Raw genomic sequence first — 17,333 nt, 5'->3', positions numbered from 1 at the left:
AATATACAGAAACAGACAGAATTAATCCATGATGTTAAAAGTCAAGATAGTAGCTACTGTGGGGGGGGGGGCGAGGGCAGGGGGTTCGTCGGAGGAGGGGAGATGGCTGGTGTCTGGAAGGGGGCCAAAGACAAGTTCTGGTAATGGTTTGGGGCACTTGTTACTGTTTATTTTGTGTTCACTCTGTGAAAATTCATCAAGCTATGGACATTTTTGACTTACACATTCTCTTTATGTAGGTTATACTTAATAAAACATTCCCCCAAAATAATACAGATGATTATACTTTTAGATTACCATGTCAGTATTGTCTGAGATATACTCTACATGTATTTGACTCCATGGAAAAATAATATGTAGAAATTTTTATTCATTTGGTACTTTTTGTTACTTTCTAGAACAGACTGACAGTGAAGTCCATATTTGATTTTTTAGAACAATTTTTATGATAGCTTCTGCTTATCCTGTGATAGTAAATTACTTAGAGTAAGGGTCAACAAACTATAGAGCAAGCCAAATCCTGCCCATGGGCTGTTTGCATATGTCTTCGAGCTAAGAATAGTTTTTACATGTGTAAAGTGTTTTTAAAACAAAAGAAAAAGAAGATGCAAAAGAAATTATATGTGGCCTACAAAGCCTGCAATATTTACTGTCTGTACCTTAACAGAACAATATTGCTGACCCTTGTACTAGAACACACACAAAAAAATACCTGTTATCCTAGGAGAAAGAAGTCATGAAAACTCTAACTGGAGGTCACTTAGGTTGTCTTTTTTTTTTTTTTTAAATCCACTTTCTGAAAATGGCTAAAAGAATATGTTTTTTAAATTGTAGTTTGATAAGACGGTTAGACTACTAAAAAGAAATTTCTGAAACATTGGTCAGCTTGATTTGTTCCTATCTGTTGCAGGTCGTAGGTGGCCTAGATATCCACAAAAAGATGGTGGTAGACGTGTGACTCTTAAGAGTACCACCCAACACTTTTGCTTTCTTCTCCATCTCTGAAGATCTGCTCAAGACGTCCAGCAATGCTCTCTGTGTATTTAAATGGAAGTATTTTTCTCTGTGAAGCCACATTTTCCAACATGAGCCTCATGAAGCCAACTAAGTGTTATTGAACTCTTACTCTCTCAATAACTCAGTGTAGCACTTTAAAGTCTGAAGGACAGCAACATGAAAAGAGCATATCAATGTGGTGGAGAAAGGGAAGGGGTTGGCTTTTTAATTTATTTTTCTTCATCTTTTATAACAAGAAAGTATCTATATATACATATGTAAATATTTATATATAGATATATGTAGCTTTATATGTAGTAGGTTGGCTTTAATTTAATATACTTGATTCAGAAACAAAACAATAGAGTACAAAAGTGCCAAGCAGAACATAAAACATCCTTACTTTTATTTCACACAGTTTTATATATAGATAGAAGATTGTACAATTTGAGCCGGGTGTTAGGCCAGCTATTTTCCTTTTCCTGTGTTTTCTCCTTTGAGAGATTGACAAAGCATTTGTTAATGTCCTATTATTTACCTTAATTACATTTTTGTAACAAAGGAGTCTGTAACTTTATTTATACTTATTATATTTCCAGGGACTACGTCTCATTGCTGAGCAGCTTTTCATACACCTCTGCTTGAGGAGAAAGTATAAGTTCAGTGCTACTGCCAAGAGCTAGTTCTTGTGTTCATATGGTAACTGCACAGTGCTTATGGCTGCTTCATTCTGTTACTTTGTAACTAGGAGCCATTGCATTTATTAAATGTCCCTGAGTAAATGTAAGTTACCAGTTGTGATTTTTATACATAAAGGCCAGAAGCTATCTTAGGCAATCATGATTTATTGTATGCATTATTACTTAATGAAGAATACCTGAAGTAATCATGTAACTGCTTAGGATATCCATTTGTTTCATTACATGGGTAAATAATTTGTCATTAAACTCATGTTTGAACCATGAATTTCCCTTCTGTGTTTCAAAAGACTTGCAGCAAATCTAAAAATCTGGTGATATTTAATGTGCATGTATGTATCTAAACACCCACATATATTTGTGATTTAAGTGGGAGAAGTCTTGCTAATTATATGTCACAGAAGAGCAAAATTCTATTCAAATTTATACCTCTCCTTACCGTAAGGCATAGAGAATGCATGATGGTTTTTCCTTGATTTGCCCATATAATTGGTAATGGATGATAACTTAATAAATTTGTGTGATATAAAAGTAGTGTATCATGTTCTACCACTTGATGTTATCCCTTCCCTTTTCTGCACAGGTACTATTGGCTGGAAGAAAAACATTTTGGTTAGCTTTGTATGACAGTAGTCTTTCCCTATATAGTTTTTCTATAAAAACTGGTTTTATAATCATGAGTGGAAAAGGGCAGGTTGAATCAAGGTGAATGAATCTTAAATGAGCACACCTGCCTGCCATCGCTGTTCCTTCAACTGAGTGCTGCACATCATGGGCTCTGTCTGTGAGAGAAAAATCCCGGTGCTTGGTGTCCTTGCATGACATGGAGTTTTGCATGTAGATCAATTTAAAATGTACCTCTTGTTTACATAATTTGCATAATTTTAAAAGATAATGTTGCCAAACTTTGGAAATGTTAATGTTCAAACTGAAAATCTCCACTACATGTAACTTTCTTCCTCTGGATCAGTACGTGGCTTATAATCCCAGCCAGTGGTTTGATCTGTTCCAGTGTCAACTGCCATGTGCTCTGCTTCAAGGGGAAACTAGTCTTTTGTGAATTTTTTGTACATAAGTATTTGTTACAAATATTTTAGCAAATGCTTTCTATTTCTCTTGCTTGTGCATATCTTGGCTGGCGTTACAGAAAAATAGTGCAAACATTATTTCCTTACTGGGGAATGAGGGGTTTTTTTTCTTTCTTTTCTCTCTCTCTTTTTTTTTTTTTTTTTTTTTTAGTTTGTGTGTGGGGGTGGGGAGGGGAGGGGGTGGTTTATGTTGAATGTTTAGTTTTTCTTCTGCATGATACGTCATGTTGTGGGATCTTTAGAAAACTTCATACTGTATGAATAAGAAAATAAAATATTTGAAACTTGGTTGCATGTATTCAGTTGTCTTTGATGGGCTTCCACAGCCATAAGATAGTTTTTATTCATTCTTTTAGGTTTTTTATAAACTCTGATAAAGTGATAGTTGATCCTTCACTTTTAAGTCATGGGTAAAATAAATTTGCTTCATCATTGGATAAAAAAACACAAGTCATTACAAAAACATACAAAGCCCTGTAGGACTCTCTCCTCTGTCCCCAATTAGATGAGATCTTCCTGATCTCATCCCTTACTACTGACCCTTTCTCTGCTCCAGTCCTCTTAGCCTCCTTGAGGCACCTGGAGTCTGGCTGCTGCCATGTTAGGCCTTCCGACTATCTGCCCCTCTCTGCTCCTCCCCCTCCCCCCACCCCCCCAATCCCATGGCTAATGCCTTCAAGTCTGTGTTTAGTTATGTCCTGGCTAAAAATGAACTCTCCTGGCCACCCTATTTAAAAATGCAGATTCACCTGGGTCTCGTTACCTCTATTTTTTTCCTTTGCTGACTATTTTGTCTTCCCTGGCTGTTGAATGAAATTAATGCACCACAAATGTAGTGATGTATCTGTTGTCCACTGATAGACCCAGTTATCCAGAATATTTCCTAGCTGTTAGTATTTAATAAATGAAGTAACATGTGACAACCCATTTTGCAGTTGTGATTTTATAATAAATGCTATTCAGTACTTTGTTGCTGTATAATATGTAAAAATTGGGATTTTTTGAGATTCATTCAACTGATTTATTCAACAACTCTACAGTCCCTACCTCATGTCCAGCACTGTAATAGGCACTTGACATACTCGTGACATCCCTGGCCCAGATGAGTTGCAGGTTGTTGAGGATGTTTTGTACCCAGAATACCCATATTGTCGGGTTGCACTAGTTACAGGATACTGTACACTGGGTTCTGTGGCTCCTTAGAGTGTCCTAGGAGTATAGGTTTGTTAAGCCTAAGTAAGTAGATGGATAAGCTCCAGAGCTCCCTTTCTTTACCTACTTGTAACATTTTTGAGAGAAGACAAGATGTCTATCTACAGAGTGAAATGGCAGGCAACTCACAGAATGGGAGAAAACAGTTGCAAATCATCGGATAAGAGATTGATGTCCCGAATATTTAAAGAACTACAACTCAACAACAAATCCTGATTAAAATCTGGGTAGAAGACTTGAATAGCCATTATGCAAAAAAGATGTACAAATGGCCAATAAGTACATGAAAAGATGTTCAACATCATTAGTCATTAGGGAAATGTAAATCAAAGCCGCAATGAAACACCACATCCATTAGGGTGAGCTAAAGTGTTGTAGAGAGATTGGAACCCCTGTGCATTGTTAATGGGAATGTAAAATGGTGCAGCCACTGTGGAAGAGGTATAATGGTTCCTCAAAATAATCACTGTATGATCCAGGAATTCTACTTCAGTGTATATAACCAAAGGAAGTGAAAGGAGGAAGTCCAAGTAGGTGTTTGTACATCTGTGTTCATGGCAGCGTTATTCACAATAGCCAAAAGGTGTAAGCAACCCAGGTATCATCTGCAGATGAATGCATAAACAAAATGTGGAATACTATTTAGCTCTAACAGCAAGGTAATTTTGACACATACTATATATATAACATGGATGAACCCTAAAGACATGCTAAGTGAAATATGCCTGTCACAAAGGAACAAGTATGTGATTCCACTTAAGATTCCTGGAGTACACGGGCTGGGGAAGAGGAAAATGGAGAAAATTTATTGGATACAGAGCTTCCATTGCTGAAGGTTAAGTTCTGAAGATGGATAATAGTGATGGTTGCACAATAATGTGAATGAACTTAATGTCACCGAATTGTATGTACACGTAAAAAGAAAGTGATAAATTTTATGTATTTTTTTTTTTAAAAATCAGTCTTTCTAGATGGTTTCCAGGACTTACCCATAAAGAAAATGTTCAAGCTCACACCTTGAAACGTTAATCCTTAGTATTCAAAAACTCCCACACATTTAAATTGCTCTCATTGCAGTAGCTAAAATTTAAGTTAAAGTGCATTGCCATTTCAGCTTTCACTTCCATTGGGCATTGAAATCAATGAGCTAAACAGATCAAATATTTGAGTCCTTGGCTCTCTTAAGCCTCCTGAAAACTTACTGATTTCTTTGACCAAAGGAGTAATTTGTATTTGCATAATACAAGTATTTTGCAAGTTGTAGAATGGCTGTGTACATGTCACCATACGCTTCCAGTAACCTAAACATGCTGTCCCAATCTAAACATGGTTAGCATGGCTCTAGGATCAGAATTAGTCTCTTGCCCACATCCTCAATAAGCACAAGCTTTCTTCCCTACCATCCTAGTTCTAGGTGGCACGAGAGTTGGAGCCCAAATCTTTTGGAGTGACCAGGAGGAAACCCTATGATCTCCCTTCTCAACCACAGATACCTAAAGAAAATACTCTTCTAGGCACATCCCCCAGGCAATGCAGGCAACGTACCAATAAATAGGTAAGTGAACTGTTATATCTCAGGAATGTACTAGATACCGAGTATCCAAAGATCCTAAGAGGGCTTAGAGTGGCAGGAAGATACAATTGCAATATAGCATAACAAGTGCCACAGAAACATGGATAAGTTTTGAAATGTTAGATTGTGTCTTGGTCACAAGACAGGTTTAATGATGTTATTAACATTTGATCTGCGTGGTTAAGATCAACTACCAGTGCGATAGTCAAAATTTATTACCTCTATTCCTTCTTAATCCTTTCCTGTCTCAAGAACTAGCTGGGTTCCCTCTAACATTTTCTCTTCAAGCCCCAATTAGTACTACTCTCCAAGAGGGAAGGGGAGATATAAACACTTGACTAAGGATGGGCCCAAAATAAGTCCTTCAACCAAAGTTCAGCATCCTAAATTTTAACAGCTGCCTGGGAAATACATTTGCTTTCCCATATGGTTTTAACTACGTTAAAAAGAGATCTTCAAAATGAAGTTAATTCAAATAATAAAAAAATGTTACTTTCCTTTAATACACAGAAATCATACTTTCTCAATCAAAATTATGCTTAACTTTCTGCCTCAGTGCCTTAAAAATCAACCCAAAACATTTATGGTTACCTAGCAACGGTTCCTTTCAGCCAAGTGTTTTGAAAACCTGAAGAAAGCTGTGGACATTCCCCAGAAAAGTACATACTAAGTAGTCATAATTTTGAATGTACTTCCTAGGCAAAGGGTGAGGGTGGGCAAGTACATCTGGAAGCCTGTACAGACTGCAGAATAAAGTTCAAAGGTGTGAGGAAAGGGATCTGGTAACACCATACACATACTTTCTCCATGCTGTTGTGTTGCAACAGGATAAAAAATTATTTGGGGTAGGACATTTTCAGCAATTTTCAGTTGAATTCATAGTTAGTATGTAAGTATATCCAATTCCATGTGATGTACAAACTCGCTGGGAACAGTGGCACATGTAACTGATAAAAGGAAACAGCAGCTTAGTAAGAGTACTTTTCCTTTTAGTTCTTACATGAACTTTCTAACACTCTCATCCAAGTTTAAAAGTTTTCATTAGGTCAGGCGCGGTGGCTCACGCCTGTGTAATCCTAGCACTCTGGGAGGCCGAGGCGGGTGGATCGCTTGAGGTCAGGAGTTCGAGACCAGCCTGAGCAAGAGTGAGACCCTGTCTCTACTAAAAATATAAATAAATAATCTGGCCAACTAAAAATATATATACAAAAAATTAGCTGGGCATGGTGGCGCATGCCTGTAGTCCCAGCTACTCAGGAGGCTGAGGCAGTAGGATCGCTTAAACCCAGGAGTTTGAGGTTGCTGTGAGCTAGGCTGACGCCACAGCACTCACTCTAGCCTGGGCAACAGAGCGAGACTCTGTCTCAAAAAAAAAAAAAGTTTTCATTAAGTGTTTTAAAGATGTACAAGAGATTGTATCAAAATCATGTTTAATAAAAGTCCTTCCATTTAAAAATGAATAAAATAATCAGATAATATTTAAATAGGCAGACTCTAGTTAAAAATCTATTGCACAATTTTTATTGGTGGGGACATTCTTTTACCATTTCATCTTTACTATAGAAGAAATACAGACTTACGATGGTTCTACTTATGATTTTTCAACTTTACAATGGCATGAAAATGTTAGGCATTCAGTAGAAACTGTACTTTGAGTATCCATACAACCATTGTTTTTCACTTTCAGTACAGTATTCAATAAATTATGAGATATTCAACACTATATTGGCTTTATGTTAGATGATTTTGCCCAACTGCAGGCTAATCTGTTTTGAGCATGTTTAAGGTTCAGTAGGGTAGGTGTATTAAATACATTTTTGACCTATGATATTTCAACTTACAATTGTTTAGTCAGACATAAATGTATCATAAGTTGAGGAGTATCTGTATACCCAATATTGGTAATGTCCGAGTACGTTCACTAAACGCTTATTTGAAAAAATAAGACTCTTTCCTCATATCAACCTTGTGACGCAGGTCTTTAATTTTAAAAACTGCGGAACAGGTATAAAAATTAGCCCTTATTAATTTATACAATACAGCTAAAACTGCTACTTATGACCTGATACTAAAATGCTCACACACCACATGGTATTTAAGAAGGGACATGTTTCATGGAGAGGCTTTCTGAGATGATCCTTTTAATTACAATTTATAAAGAAATGTTTATAAATTTATAAAATTTACAACATTTTATAAATTTATAAATAAAAACTCATAAATTCACAAAGAACTGTTTCAGCAAGAAGTTTCCCTCCAAATGAGAGGATTACAAACTACACAGATCTGCTACATATGATTTAAAATGAAAAAAAAATTATAAATTATACCTAATGTGTTAAGTATAATAATGGTAATAGATTTTGACTTTTAAATACTCCTAAAAGCTGTTGACTGTGAATACTACTAAACTTTTCCTTTCTGTTTGTGCTCTGACAGAGAATGGAAAAAGTGACCGAGGCTTGAAGTGACTGAAATTCTTCACATGGTTTCCTGTGACCAGTTGTAGAGTGTAAGGTCTTTTTCCTAGAGTTCAAAGACAAAATAAAAGTCTCTGATTTGAAATCAGAATCGGTCTGCTGATCTGCTAGCCACAGCTCGAATATTGCCATAAACCTTTGATGGAGGATTTCCTGGAAAGGAAAAAAAAAAAAGGAGTTATACATGTATAATATATGTATACAAATATACTCACATAGAAACTACAGTCATACGTTGGCATCTGTGGCAGGTTGGTTCTAAAAGCCCTGCAGATAGCAAAAATCTCAGATGCTCAAGTCCCTTATTGAAAAGTCGTGTATTTGCATATGACCTACATATATCCTCCCATATACTTTAAATCATCTCTAGATTACTTATAATACCTAATACAATGTAAATGCTATGTAAATAGTTGTTATACAGTATTTTCTTTATTTGCAGTATTTTTTGTGTGTTTTTAGAATGTTTTTGATTTACAGTTGGTTGAATCTGCAGATGTGGAACCTGCAGATACAGAGGACCAACTGTATGTGGAAAAGGGTCTTCAACCCTAAAAAGAACAGGGACATTTTTTCATTGGCTCTACCTTAAACCAAAAAAGCTTTTAAGGAAATCATACCCAAATATTCTCCAAAAGACATTTTAAATTTCTAAGAGCCAAAGGCACTGAGTTGTCAAAATACTTCAAAAACAAGCCAGTCAGCTAGACCTGGGCACCAAAGTAGAATCCCAAGTATTTTCTGAGCAAGCTTTTAGGATTCTATAACTCTTACCATAAAGTACTACTGGCTTTGCTGCAGGATCATGAAAATGGGATTAAATGGATCAATTAAATTGATCAAAGCTATTCAGCAGCTCCTTTTTTGCTGAACCTAAAATGTGATGTTCCCGGCTAGTCTGGAATGGCTCTGGTGCGTACCTCATTGGGAAAGCAGCAAAGATCTAAGCAACATTACCCAGCAAACACCTTCTATTCTTTAGCAGACAAATGTAATCCAAGCAAAAATATTTCTACTTTTTTCTATAAGTCCACATTTGCAAACTCCTAAGGGTTTCTACTTGCCATCTTTAACATTACCCTAAACTGCTTTGCAAATGTGGTTTGAGTTCCTAAATTAATTCCTTATTCTTTCCAGAGAAAACACCGAAGAAATAAACGGCTATTACCCAGGATGAGGTTGCAAATGGCAGTTCTTGCCATCTTGATGTTTTGGAAAGAGCCAAGGATGTGAACTTTCCTGAAAGAGATAAAATGAGACAAATTAGTAACAAAAAACATTTCCTTACTGAAGTCTTACAAGCCAAAAACTGGAAGATGATGGATCCAGATTCCTAAATGAAGGTGGTAGTGATGGTTGTGCAACTCTGTGAATATACTAAAAATCAACTTTAAAAAGGGTGAACTCCAGGAAGAGAGTCCAAGAACCAAAGGATTCTAATAGCAAATGAGCTAAGGTAACAGGTGAACTCAGGATGGCCACAGTGCACCAAGGATGAAAGCAGAGAGGGCAGGGGTACTTTTGGAAGAGAATCCCCTAAGGAGAGATTTCTAAAATGTCTGATGCATCTGAATACACCAAGAGGACATAAAGACAATGAATAGACTTTTACTGAATTAGTACACTGAAAGTTAAGAAAGCACACAGACAGACACAGAAGAAAGGAGCACATTTTCTCAGGACCTCTTGAGGCCGTGTGCTCAGGGCCAGTCACATACATTTGTACCAACAAAGAAACAAACAAAAAACTTCCTCAAATGAAAACAATGTTGCCAAGGAAAGATAAAGTAATCACAGTATTTCACCTGGCTCAACTATAAACACATTGAGCACTGATTTTTCTTTGCAGGCAATATTGAACTCCTGAACACTGATCTACCAAGAGCACAGGTGACTATGGGGAAGACAGAGAGGAATCAGTAAGCTGGAGTGTTAGAAAGGCTGAGTGTGTGCGCTAGAGGCAAGAGAGGGGGTGAAAGAATGCTAAATCTTCGTCTTTCAGGATAGAAAGTCAATAGTGAATCTCAAAAATAAATCAGGAAGCTGTATATAAGCAAAATATCTAGGAATAGAGACATAAATAATTTTTTAAAATTAGCTAAAAGAGTTGAAATTGGTTCCTCTAAAGAGGGTGAAATGGAGGCAGATAGGAGAAACTTGTTTTCTTAACTATGTGTATGTCTCACTTTGATAAAAATAAAATTATTTAAAATAGAGCATGGAAGATTGAGGAAATAAAGACAACGAGAATAGATAAAGTGGGAGTAGTGTTGCTACTAAAAGAACCAAAGTAATAGGGCAATAGTTGGGAAAAAAATGTAGGTTTCAAGACACATAGGCAACATTACTTCCCATCTGCTATACTGAATATATCTGGGACAAATTGTTTTTAGTTTTATATCTTGGTCACATTATAGTGTACTTTGCCAGGTTATTAGCAAGTCATCAAAAATAACATTCATAGGGCGGGCATGGTGGCTCATGCCTATAATCCCAGCACTCTGGGAGACTGAGGTGGGAGGGCTGCTTGAGGCTAGGAGTTTGAGACCAGCCTGGGCAACATAGGGAGACCCCATCTCTACAGAAAATAAGAAAAATAATCTGGAAATAGTGGCATGCACCTGTAGTCCTAGCTACTTGGGAGGCTGAGGCAGTAGGATCACCTGAGCCCAGGAGTTTGAGGCTGCAGTGAGCTATGATGACAGCACTGCACTCCAGCCGGAGTGACAGAGTGAGACTCTCAAGACCAGGTCTTGGGGTTAAAAAAAAAAAAAAAAAAAAATCATTGAGAAGGAATATTTGCCTCAACAGGTTTTTAATGCAGATGATAACACTGTGTTCTGGGAAAAAGTGCCAGAAGGACATTTATTAATAAGGAAGAGAAGCACCAGGATGTAAGACAGGAAAGGACAGGTTAACTCTATTGTTTTGTGCAAATGCAATCAGGTTTACGATCAGGACTGCCTTTACCTACAAAGCTGCTAACCGAGTCTTGAAGGGCAAAGACAAACACCAGCTGCCAATCTTTTGGTTGTAAAACAAGAAGTCCTGGACAATGAGAACCCTTTTTCTGAACTGGTTCCATTGAGGCTTTGTCTCTGAGGTCAGGAAGTACCTTGCCAGTAGGACTGCCTTTTAAGTTCTTTTGATACTGGACAAAGTGCCTGGCCACCAAGACTCCCATGAGTTCAACACTGAAGATGCCAAAGTAATTTATTTGCTCCCAAATACAATGTCTCTAATTCAGCCTCTGGATCAGGGAGTCATAAGGATCTTTAAGGCTCACTACACATGGTACTCTATGGAAAGGATTATCAATGCTATGGAAGAGAACATCATGAAAGTCTGGAAGGGTTACACCACTGAGGATGCCATGATTGTTACAGAAAAAGCTGTGAAAGCCATCAAGACCAAAACAATCAATTCCCACTGGAGAAAACTATGTCCAGATGTTGTCCATGACTTCAAAGGATTTTACAACAAAGCCAATCCAGGAAATCATGAAAGATATTGTGGGTATGGCAAAAGAGGTGGGAGGTGAAGGGTTTCAAGATACAGATCTTAGAGAAATTCAGAAAAGCTAACAGACATCACAGCAAAAGAATTAACAGAAGACTCAATGGAGACATGATGATGAAGAAGATGTAAAAGAAGCTGAGCCAGATAAATGGACACCAGACAATCTGCCAGGAGGGTTCTGAGTATTCAAGACTGCTTTTGACTTCTTTTACAACATCGACCCTTCAAGGATACAAGTATTAAAGCTAAACAAATGGTGGAAGAGGATTGGTACCACATAGAAACATTTTTAGAGAAATGAAAAAGCAACAGTCAGACAAAAATTACAACGTATTTCTGTAAAGTTAAACAGAGTGTGCCTGCCTCTTCTGCCTCCTCTTCTACCTCCTCCACCTCTGCCACCTGAGACAGCAAGACCAACCCCTCCTCTTCCTCCTCAGCCAGCACTCAACACGAAGATGATGAGGATGAACACCTTTATGATGATCCACTTCCACTTTAATGAACAGTAAATATATTTTCTCCTCCTCACTATTGTCTTAATAACATTTTCTTTTCTAGAGAAAGCTAGAGCCTTACTTTAAGAATACAGTATATAATACATATAACATACAAAATACGTGTTAATCAACCTTTATGTTATCAGTAAGGCTTGAACTACTGATATATCCAACAAAGTGGAGAAACTCAAAATAACATACTAATTAAAAGAAGTCAGACACCAAAACCTATATACTATGCATTTCCATTTAAATGAATTATCTGGGAAAGGTAAACCACAGTGACAGATAGTAGAGCAGCGGTTGCCAGGGAACACGGTGGGGGCAGGGGACTGACCACAAAGATGCACAAGAGAATTTTCAGGGTGATAGAACTGTGTAAGTGCGGTAGAACTACAAGACTATGTAACATTTGCCAAAAGTTCATTGAACTAGATACTTAAAACAGGCAAATTTTATTGTATGTAAATTGTGCCACAATAAAGCTGTTAAAAATTGGTTCGACTTATAATACTTATAAATATACTTCTAAATTTACAAATTATAAATTTAATGACAGACTAACTCTAATTTCATTAGCAAATCATTTCACAGTTTTAGATTTCTAAATTCACAAAAGCTTTTAGGTCTATTCAGCCAGTCCCTGACTTATGATGATTCCACTTAAGATTTTTCAACTCCAGGATGGCCCGAAAGTGACACTTTCAGTACGTTCCTCAACTTACAAGGAGGCTGCCTCTGGACAAACCCATCATATGCTGAAATATCCTAAGTCAAAAACACACTTTTGAGTTATGATATCTTCAATTTATGATGGTTTTATTGAGACACAACACCATTGTAATTTGGGGAACATCCATATATAGTATTTTAAAACGTGGTGTACATTTCCACATTTTAAAAATTTCCAGTTCAAAAAAGCTTTTCACATGGCTCCATTTTTCTGACTCAATCCATAAAATAAAAAAATATAATACCCTAGTTTTAGGTAAAGAAGGCCATCAACATAGTATTACAATTATCCTTAAAGTATAAAGAATATGTAAAATATAGATTCTAAATAATGATGAGCCCTTCAGTTTAGAGCAAAAATGAGATGATACTAAATGAGATTATTTCTGGATTTAATCTCAGGCAGAGCCCTCCTCTCAGTCAAGTGCTTTGTTTCCCAACTTCATTGCATGGCATTATATCCTCTGAGCCATCTGCCAGTAAGATCCCCAACTTGGAAACAAAGCAGTTTCAACCTCAGAGAGGGATAATCCCAGCTTTACTTCTGGAACCCTTATTTTAAGCCCATATCATCTTATTTACATTCACTCATAACTGCTCTCTAGTTTTGTCTGTTTGTTTGTTTTTGCAACAGGGTCTCACTATCACCTGTGCTAGAACACAGTAGTGTCATCATAGGTCACTGCAACCTCAAACTCCTGGGCTCAAGCGATCCTCCTGCCTCAGCCTCCCAAAGTGCTAGGATCACAGCTGTGAGCCACCAAAGAGTGGCCCATGCTCTCTAGTTTTTTAACCAATGTGCAATAGTCACCTTTCTTTTACACATAAAAGGCCTTAAAATACATATGTATATATACACCTATATAAAAACACATAGGCATATAAGTAAAACACATATATCTTTTAAAAGACTCACAATGGCATTTGAAACACCAATTGCTTGTTCTCCCTTCTGATTTATTAGATTCACCTGAGATACAATCTAAATCTTCATCTGTAATATAATTTAACAGTGTTCCTAAATGTTTTCCCTTTTGATAAATAAGCAAAAAATATAATTTCTGGAATTTTCTCACCTAACAATCTCCTTTCAAACGAGGTGACGATCTTTTCACGCAGAACCCTATGCAGATGGTCCCTAACTTAAGATGGTTCAACTTTTTTTTTCGACTTTACCATGGTACAAACGCGATCCACATTCACTTTGCTGTACTTCAAGTACACAAATAACCATTGTTTTTCACTTTTAGAACAGTATTCAATAAATTACATGACCTATTCAACATTTTATCATAAAATAGCCTTTGTGTTGGATAATTTTGGTCAACTGTAGGCTAATGTAAGTGTTCTGAGCACATTTAAGATAGGTTAGCCAAAGCTATGATGTTCAGTAGGTAAAATAAATGCATTTTAGACTTAATGATATTTTCAACTCATGATGGGTTTACTGCAATGTAACCCCACCCATAAGTTGATGAGCATCTGTACTAACTGATTTAGTGGCAATGTTATACATAAAATATAACTATTATGACTTTCTTAAAAAACTAATAAGATCGAATACAAATTATGACAGTAATTTTATCAAGATCAGATACTTACACATCAGCCAAAACTATGCGAGTCCGCGTTACATTCTCTATGGTGAATTTAGTTTTTCCTCCTTTACCAGCAATTCTCCCTATTGCTCTGGACAGATGGTCTCCCTTTAAAGGCTTCACTAAATGAGAAAAAGCAAGACCTCAGAAGGCAAGCCATTCCAGCGCGCCACCCACTTCCACAAAAAGTTGAACCACCAAGTAAATTTCCCTATACATGATACAAAATATATCTATTTTAAAAGCTGCTAATAATAGAGCTTGAGTGATGCTATTAGAAATCTGAGAGTCACAGCACAATACAACAAAGTCAGCAATACAAAAAAAGTATTTCACAGGAAAAGACCACCACACACTCACCATCTGTAATTTCAAAAGATTCTAGGAAGAGATCATCCAACCTGATGAGGGCAAGTGCATCCTATAATACAAAAATGAACACTGTGAAGGCCCTTCCATTTAGACACCCTGAGAATGGGTGAAGTAGAAAGAACTGTGAACCAAAAATTATAAACTGTAGAGCTAAAAAGCTCAAATTTTTAAAAAATGCCCAATCCACCAAAATGTTCACACTGAATATTTTTCAAGTCCCCATTTAAGATATTATAAAATCACTCACCTCCACCTGAAACCCAAGAATAAAGGCTTTCACAAAATCAGCTGCTTTTGTCAGAGCGCTAACATCCTTGGTTTCTTTACAAGTCTGTTAAAAAAAAAAGGAGGAGAGGTACAAATTATAGCTGGCAATGAAATAGAAAATGTACTAAAAAAATACCATGAATGACCTTTCCCATTATTATAATTTCCTTCACCACCACCTTTCCCCAATATATTGTGTATGACCCAGGTTTGAGTGAGATAAATCCTGTATTTCGTTTACAAAACAAAACCTTCCCAGCTCCACAGCTGGGCAATTCCACACAAAGACTTTCATATGACTGACTGCACCCCACCATTTGACTGATTAGACTCCAGGGCTAAAAACAAGACACTTCTGGCACAGCCCAATCATGCACGCTCTGAAGGACCTCTATCTTCTGTTCATCCCTTCAATGCCCAACCTGGTCCTCTTCTCTTCTCCCTCAAGGCAGTATTCCCTGGGAGTTCTGACCTAATCTTCTGACTTTCATTATCATTCATATGTTGATGTTTTCCAAATCAACAATCCCAGTCCTAACTACCTGCATGCCTGGTACTGAAGGGGAAACAAAGAATGGTTTAAGCAGGGATCTGCCCTCAAAAGAGAGAGAGCTACAATTTCCCATTTTCCCTATGTATGGTGACTTTTGGGACATCCTGTATTAACAGAGATGAGTCTACAATGGTCCTGATGACGGTATAAAAATCCTTAAAAAGGAAAGTATAATTAACTTTGGTCACTGATTCTGGTATAAAATTGGCACCCAGAAAAGAAAGCCCCAAGTCAATTAATTTTAAATGTCTAACTCCTGGATTGACACTATGGAATAGAAATACATATATATATAATTTATATTTATTCTCAAAATAATAACATATTTTTCCCCCAAAAAGAGTACCGTTAAAACACAGTCATGCACAGTGTGACAATGTTTCAGTTAAAGACCCACCAGACAGGTGACAATGGTTTCATAAGATTATAATGCAGCACATACAGAAACCTGATAAATGGTATTAGATAGTGGAATTGCAGATCAAGTAGGAGAAATAATTGATATTCAGTAATGGTGCTGGGAAATTTGTTTTCCATATGAAAAATATATGTAAATAAATTTTATACACCATCTAGGTTTGTGTAAGTACACTCTATGATGTTCACATAATGCCTCAGGATGCATTTCTCAGAACATATCCATGATGCCTGACTCTATATAGTTCCTGTAAAACAGCAAGTACTTATGTTCATTACTTACATACTTCTGTCTAAGACAATCTCTTTAACTGGCCTTTTCTCAATTCAACACACAACATTATAAAAGATATACACAAACATAGCCAGTACTAAGCATGTCAGAACCAACTTAGGAATTCAATTAATATTTGTATTGAATGCAGATTTTGAAAGCATTTGGGAAGTTCAAACTCACTGTGATAAATTTAAAAACTGGAAGGAAACCATTTAACAGAATAAGTTCCATTAAGAAAAGTCTACTCATGCCTTTTCATCCCTGTAGGAGAGAAAACCTAACATATTCGGACGTGGTTGAGATTCTCCTTACCCGGATTTCTACATTCCTTGATTTCAAGTTAAAGCGTATCTGAAGTCCCAAATGTTCTACTATAGGAGTAAATATCTTCATCCAGTTTTCTTTTAATGGTGTGTATCTGTTCGCTGGGACTGGAATTTTCCTTGTTTCTTCTTTCCCACTCTGCAATAAAAGAAAATAGAACCCAGGAGACGTGTGGAGGGATAGGAGTGGAGTTGTAAAATGACAGCTGATCCACAGGAACTAGTTCTTTCACTGAACTAATTAAACTTCAGAAGAATCACAAAAGAACAGCACCCTGCAGCTTCAACCACCTCTGAACTTCCACTCGTCCCTGTCCCAGGATCCCCTCCAGTACCAGGAGCCCGTCCCCGGACAGGGGCGGGAAGACGGGCCTCTTCGCCGGCCGGGCCTCCTCTGTGTCCATGCGGCCCGCGTCCGCGCCCTCCCCCGCTGCAGACAGCTGATCAGCCTGTCGTTTCTTCGCCCGCCGGCCACCCTTGCGGGTGACCTGTGTGAAGCCCTCCTCTGCCCCGGCGCTCTGCGTCTCCATCTCGCCTTCCATCCTCAGAGATCTCTAGCCCCAGCGGGCGCTTCCGGCTTCAACACGTGCGCTGTTGCACCGCGCAGGCGCGCCGCGCAGGCGCTGGGTTTCGCCAGCCAACCTCAGAGCCCCGCCCCCTTTCCCGAGAAGTCCCAGGCCGGGGACCTGAGGCAGGATTTGGGTGAGGGCGGCGGGCTATCCTACAAT

General features: G+C 37.6%; 2 protein-coding genes across 2 annotated transcripts in view; one reads left to right on the top strand and one right to left on the bottom strand.

Moving 5' to 3' along the window:
* PPP3R1 (protein phosphatase 3 regulatory subunit B, alpha) overlaps window positions 1-3,070 on the top strand; it is a 64,851-nt gene extending 61,781 nt beyond the window's left edge. Inside the window, exon 6 of the mRNA XM_045549753.1 lies at window positions 911-3,070. Coding sequence (XP_045405709.1) covers window positions 911-958 — 48 coding nt within the window. The 3' untranslated portion in view covers window positions 959-3,070. The remainder of the gene's footprint in view (window positions 1-910) is intronic.
* Window positions 3,071-7,311: 4,241 nt separating this feature from the next.
* PNO1 (partner of NOB1 homolog) lies at window positions 7,312-17,228 on the bottom strand. Its single transcript, XM_045549752.1, has 7 exons — window positions 16,941-17,228; window positions 16,595-16,744; window positions 15,016-15,099; window positions 14,757-14,817; window positions 14,401-14,518; window positions 9,216-9,286; window positions 7,312-8,200 (listed from the first exon to the last, which is right to left on the bottom strand). The coding sequence occupies exons 1-7, from the start codon at window positions 17,145-17,147 to the stop codon at window positions 8,133-8,135; spliced, it is 759 nt and encodes a 252-aa protein (XP_045405708.1). The 5' UTR covers window positions 17,148-17,228; the 3' UTR covers window positions 7,312-8,132.
* Window positions 17,229-17,333: the final 105 nt, after the last annotated feature.

This window comes from Lemur catta, chromosome 4 (genome assembly GCF_020740605.2).
Source record: "Lemur catta isolate mLemCat1 chromosome 4, mLemCat1.pri, whole genome shotgun sequence".
NCBI classification, from domain to species: domain Eukaryota; kingdom Metazoa; phylum Chordata; class Mammalia; order Primates; family Lemuridae; genus Lemur; species Lemur catta.
The sequence above is the reverse complement of the archived record's forward strand: the minus strand, read 5'-3'. Positions and strand labels throughout refer to the sequence as shown.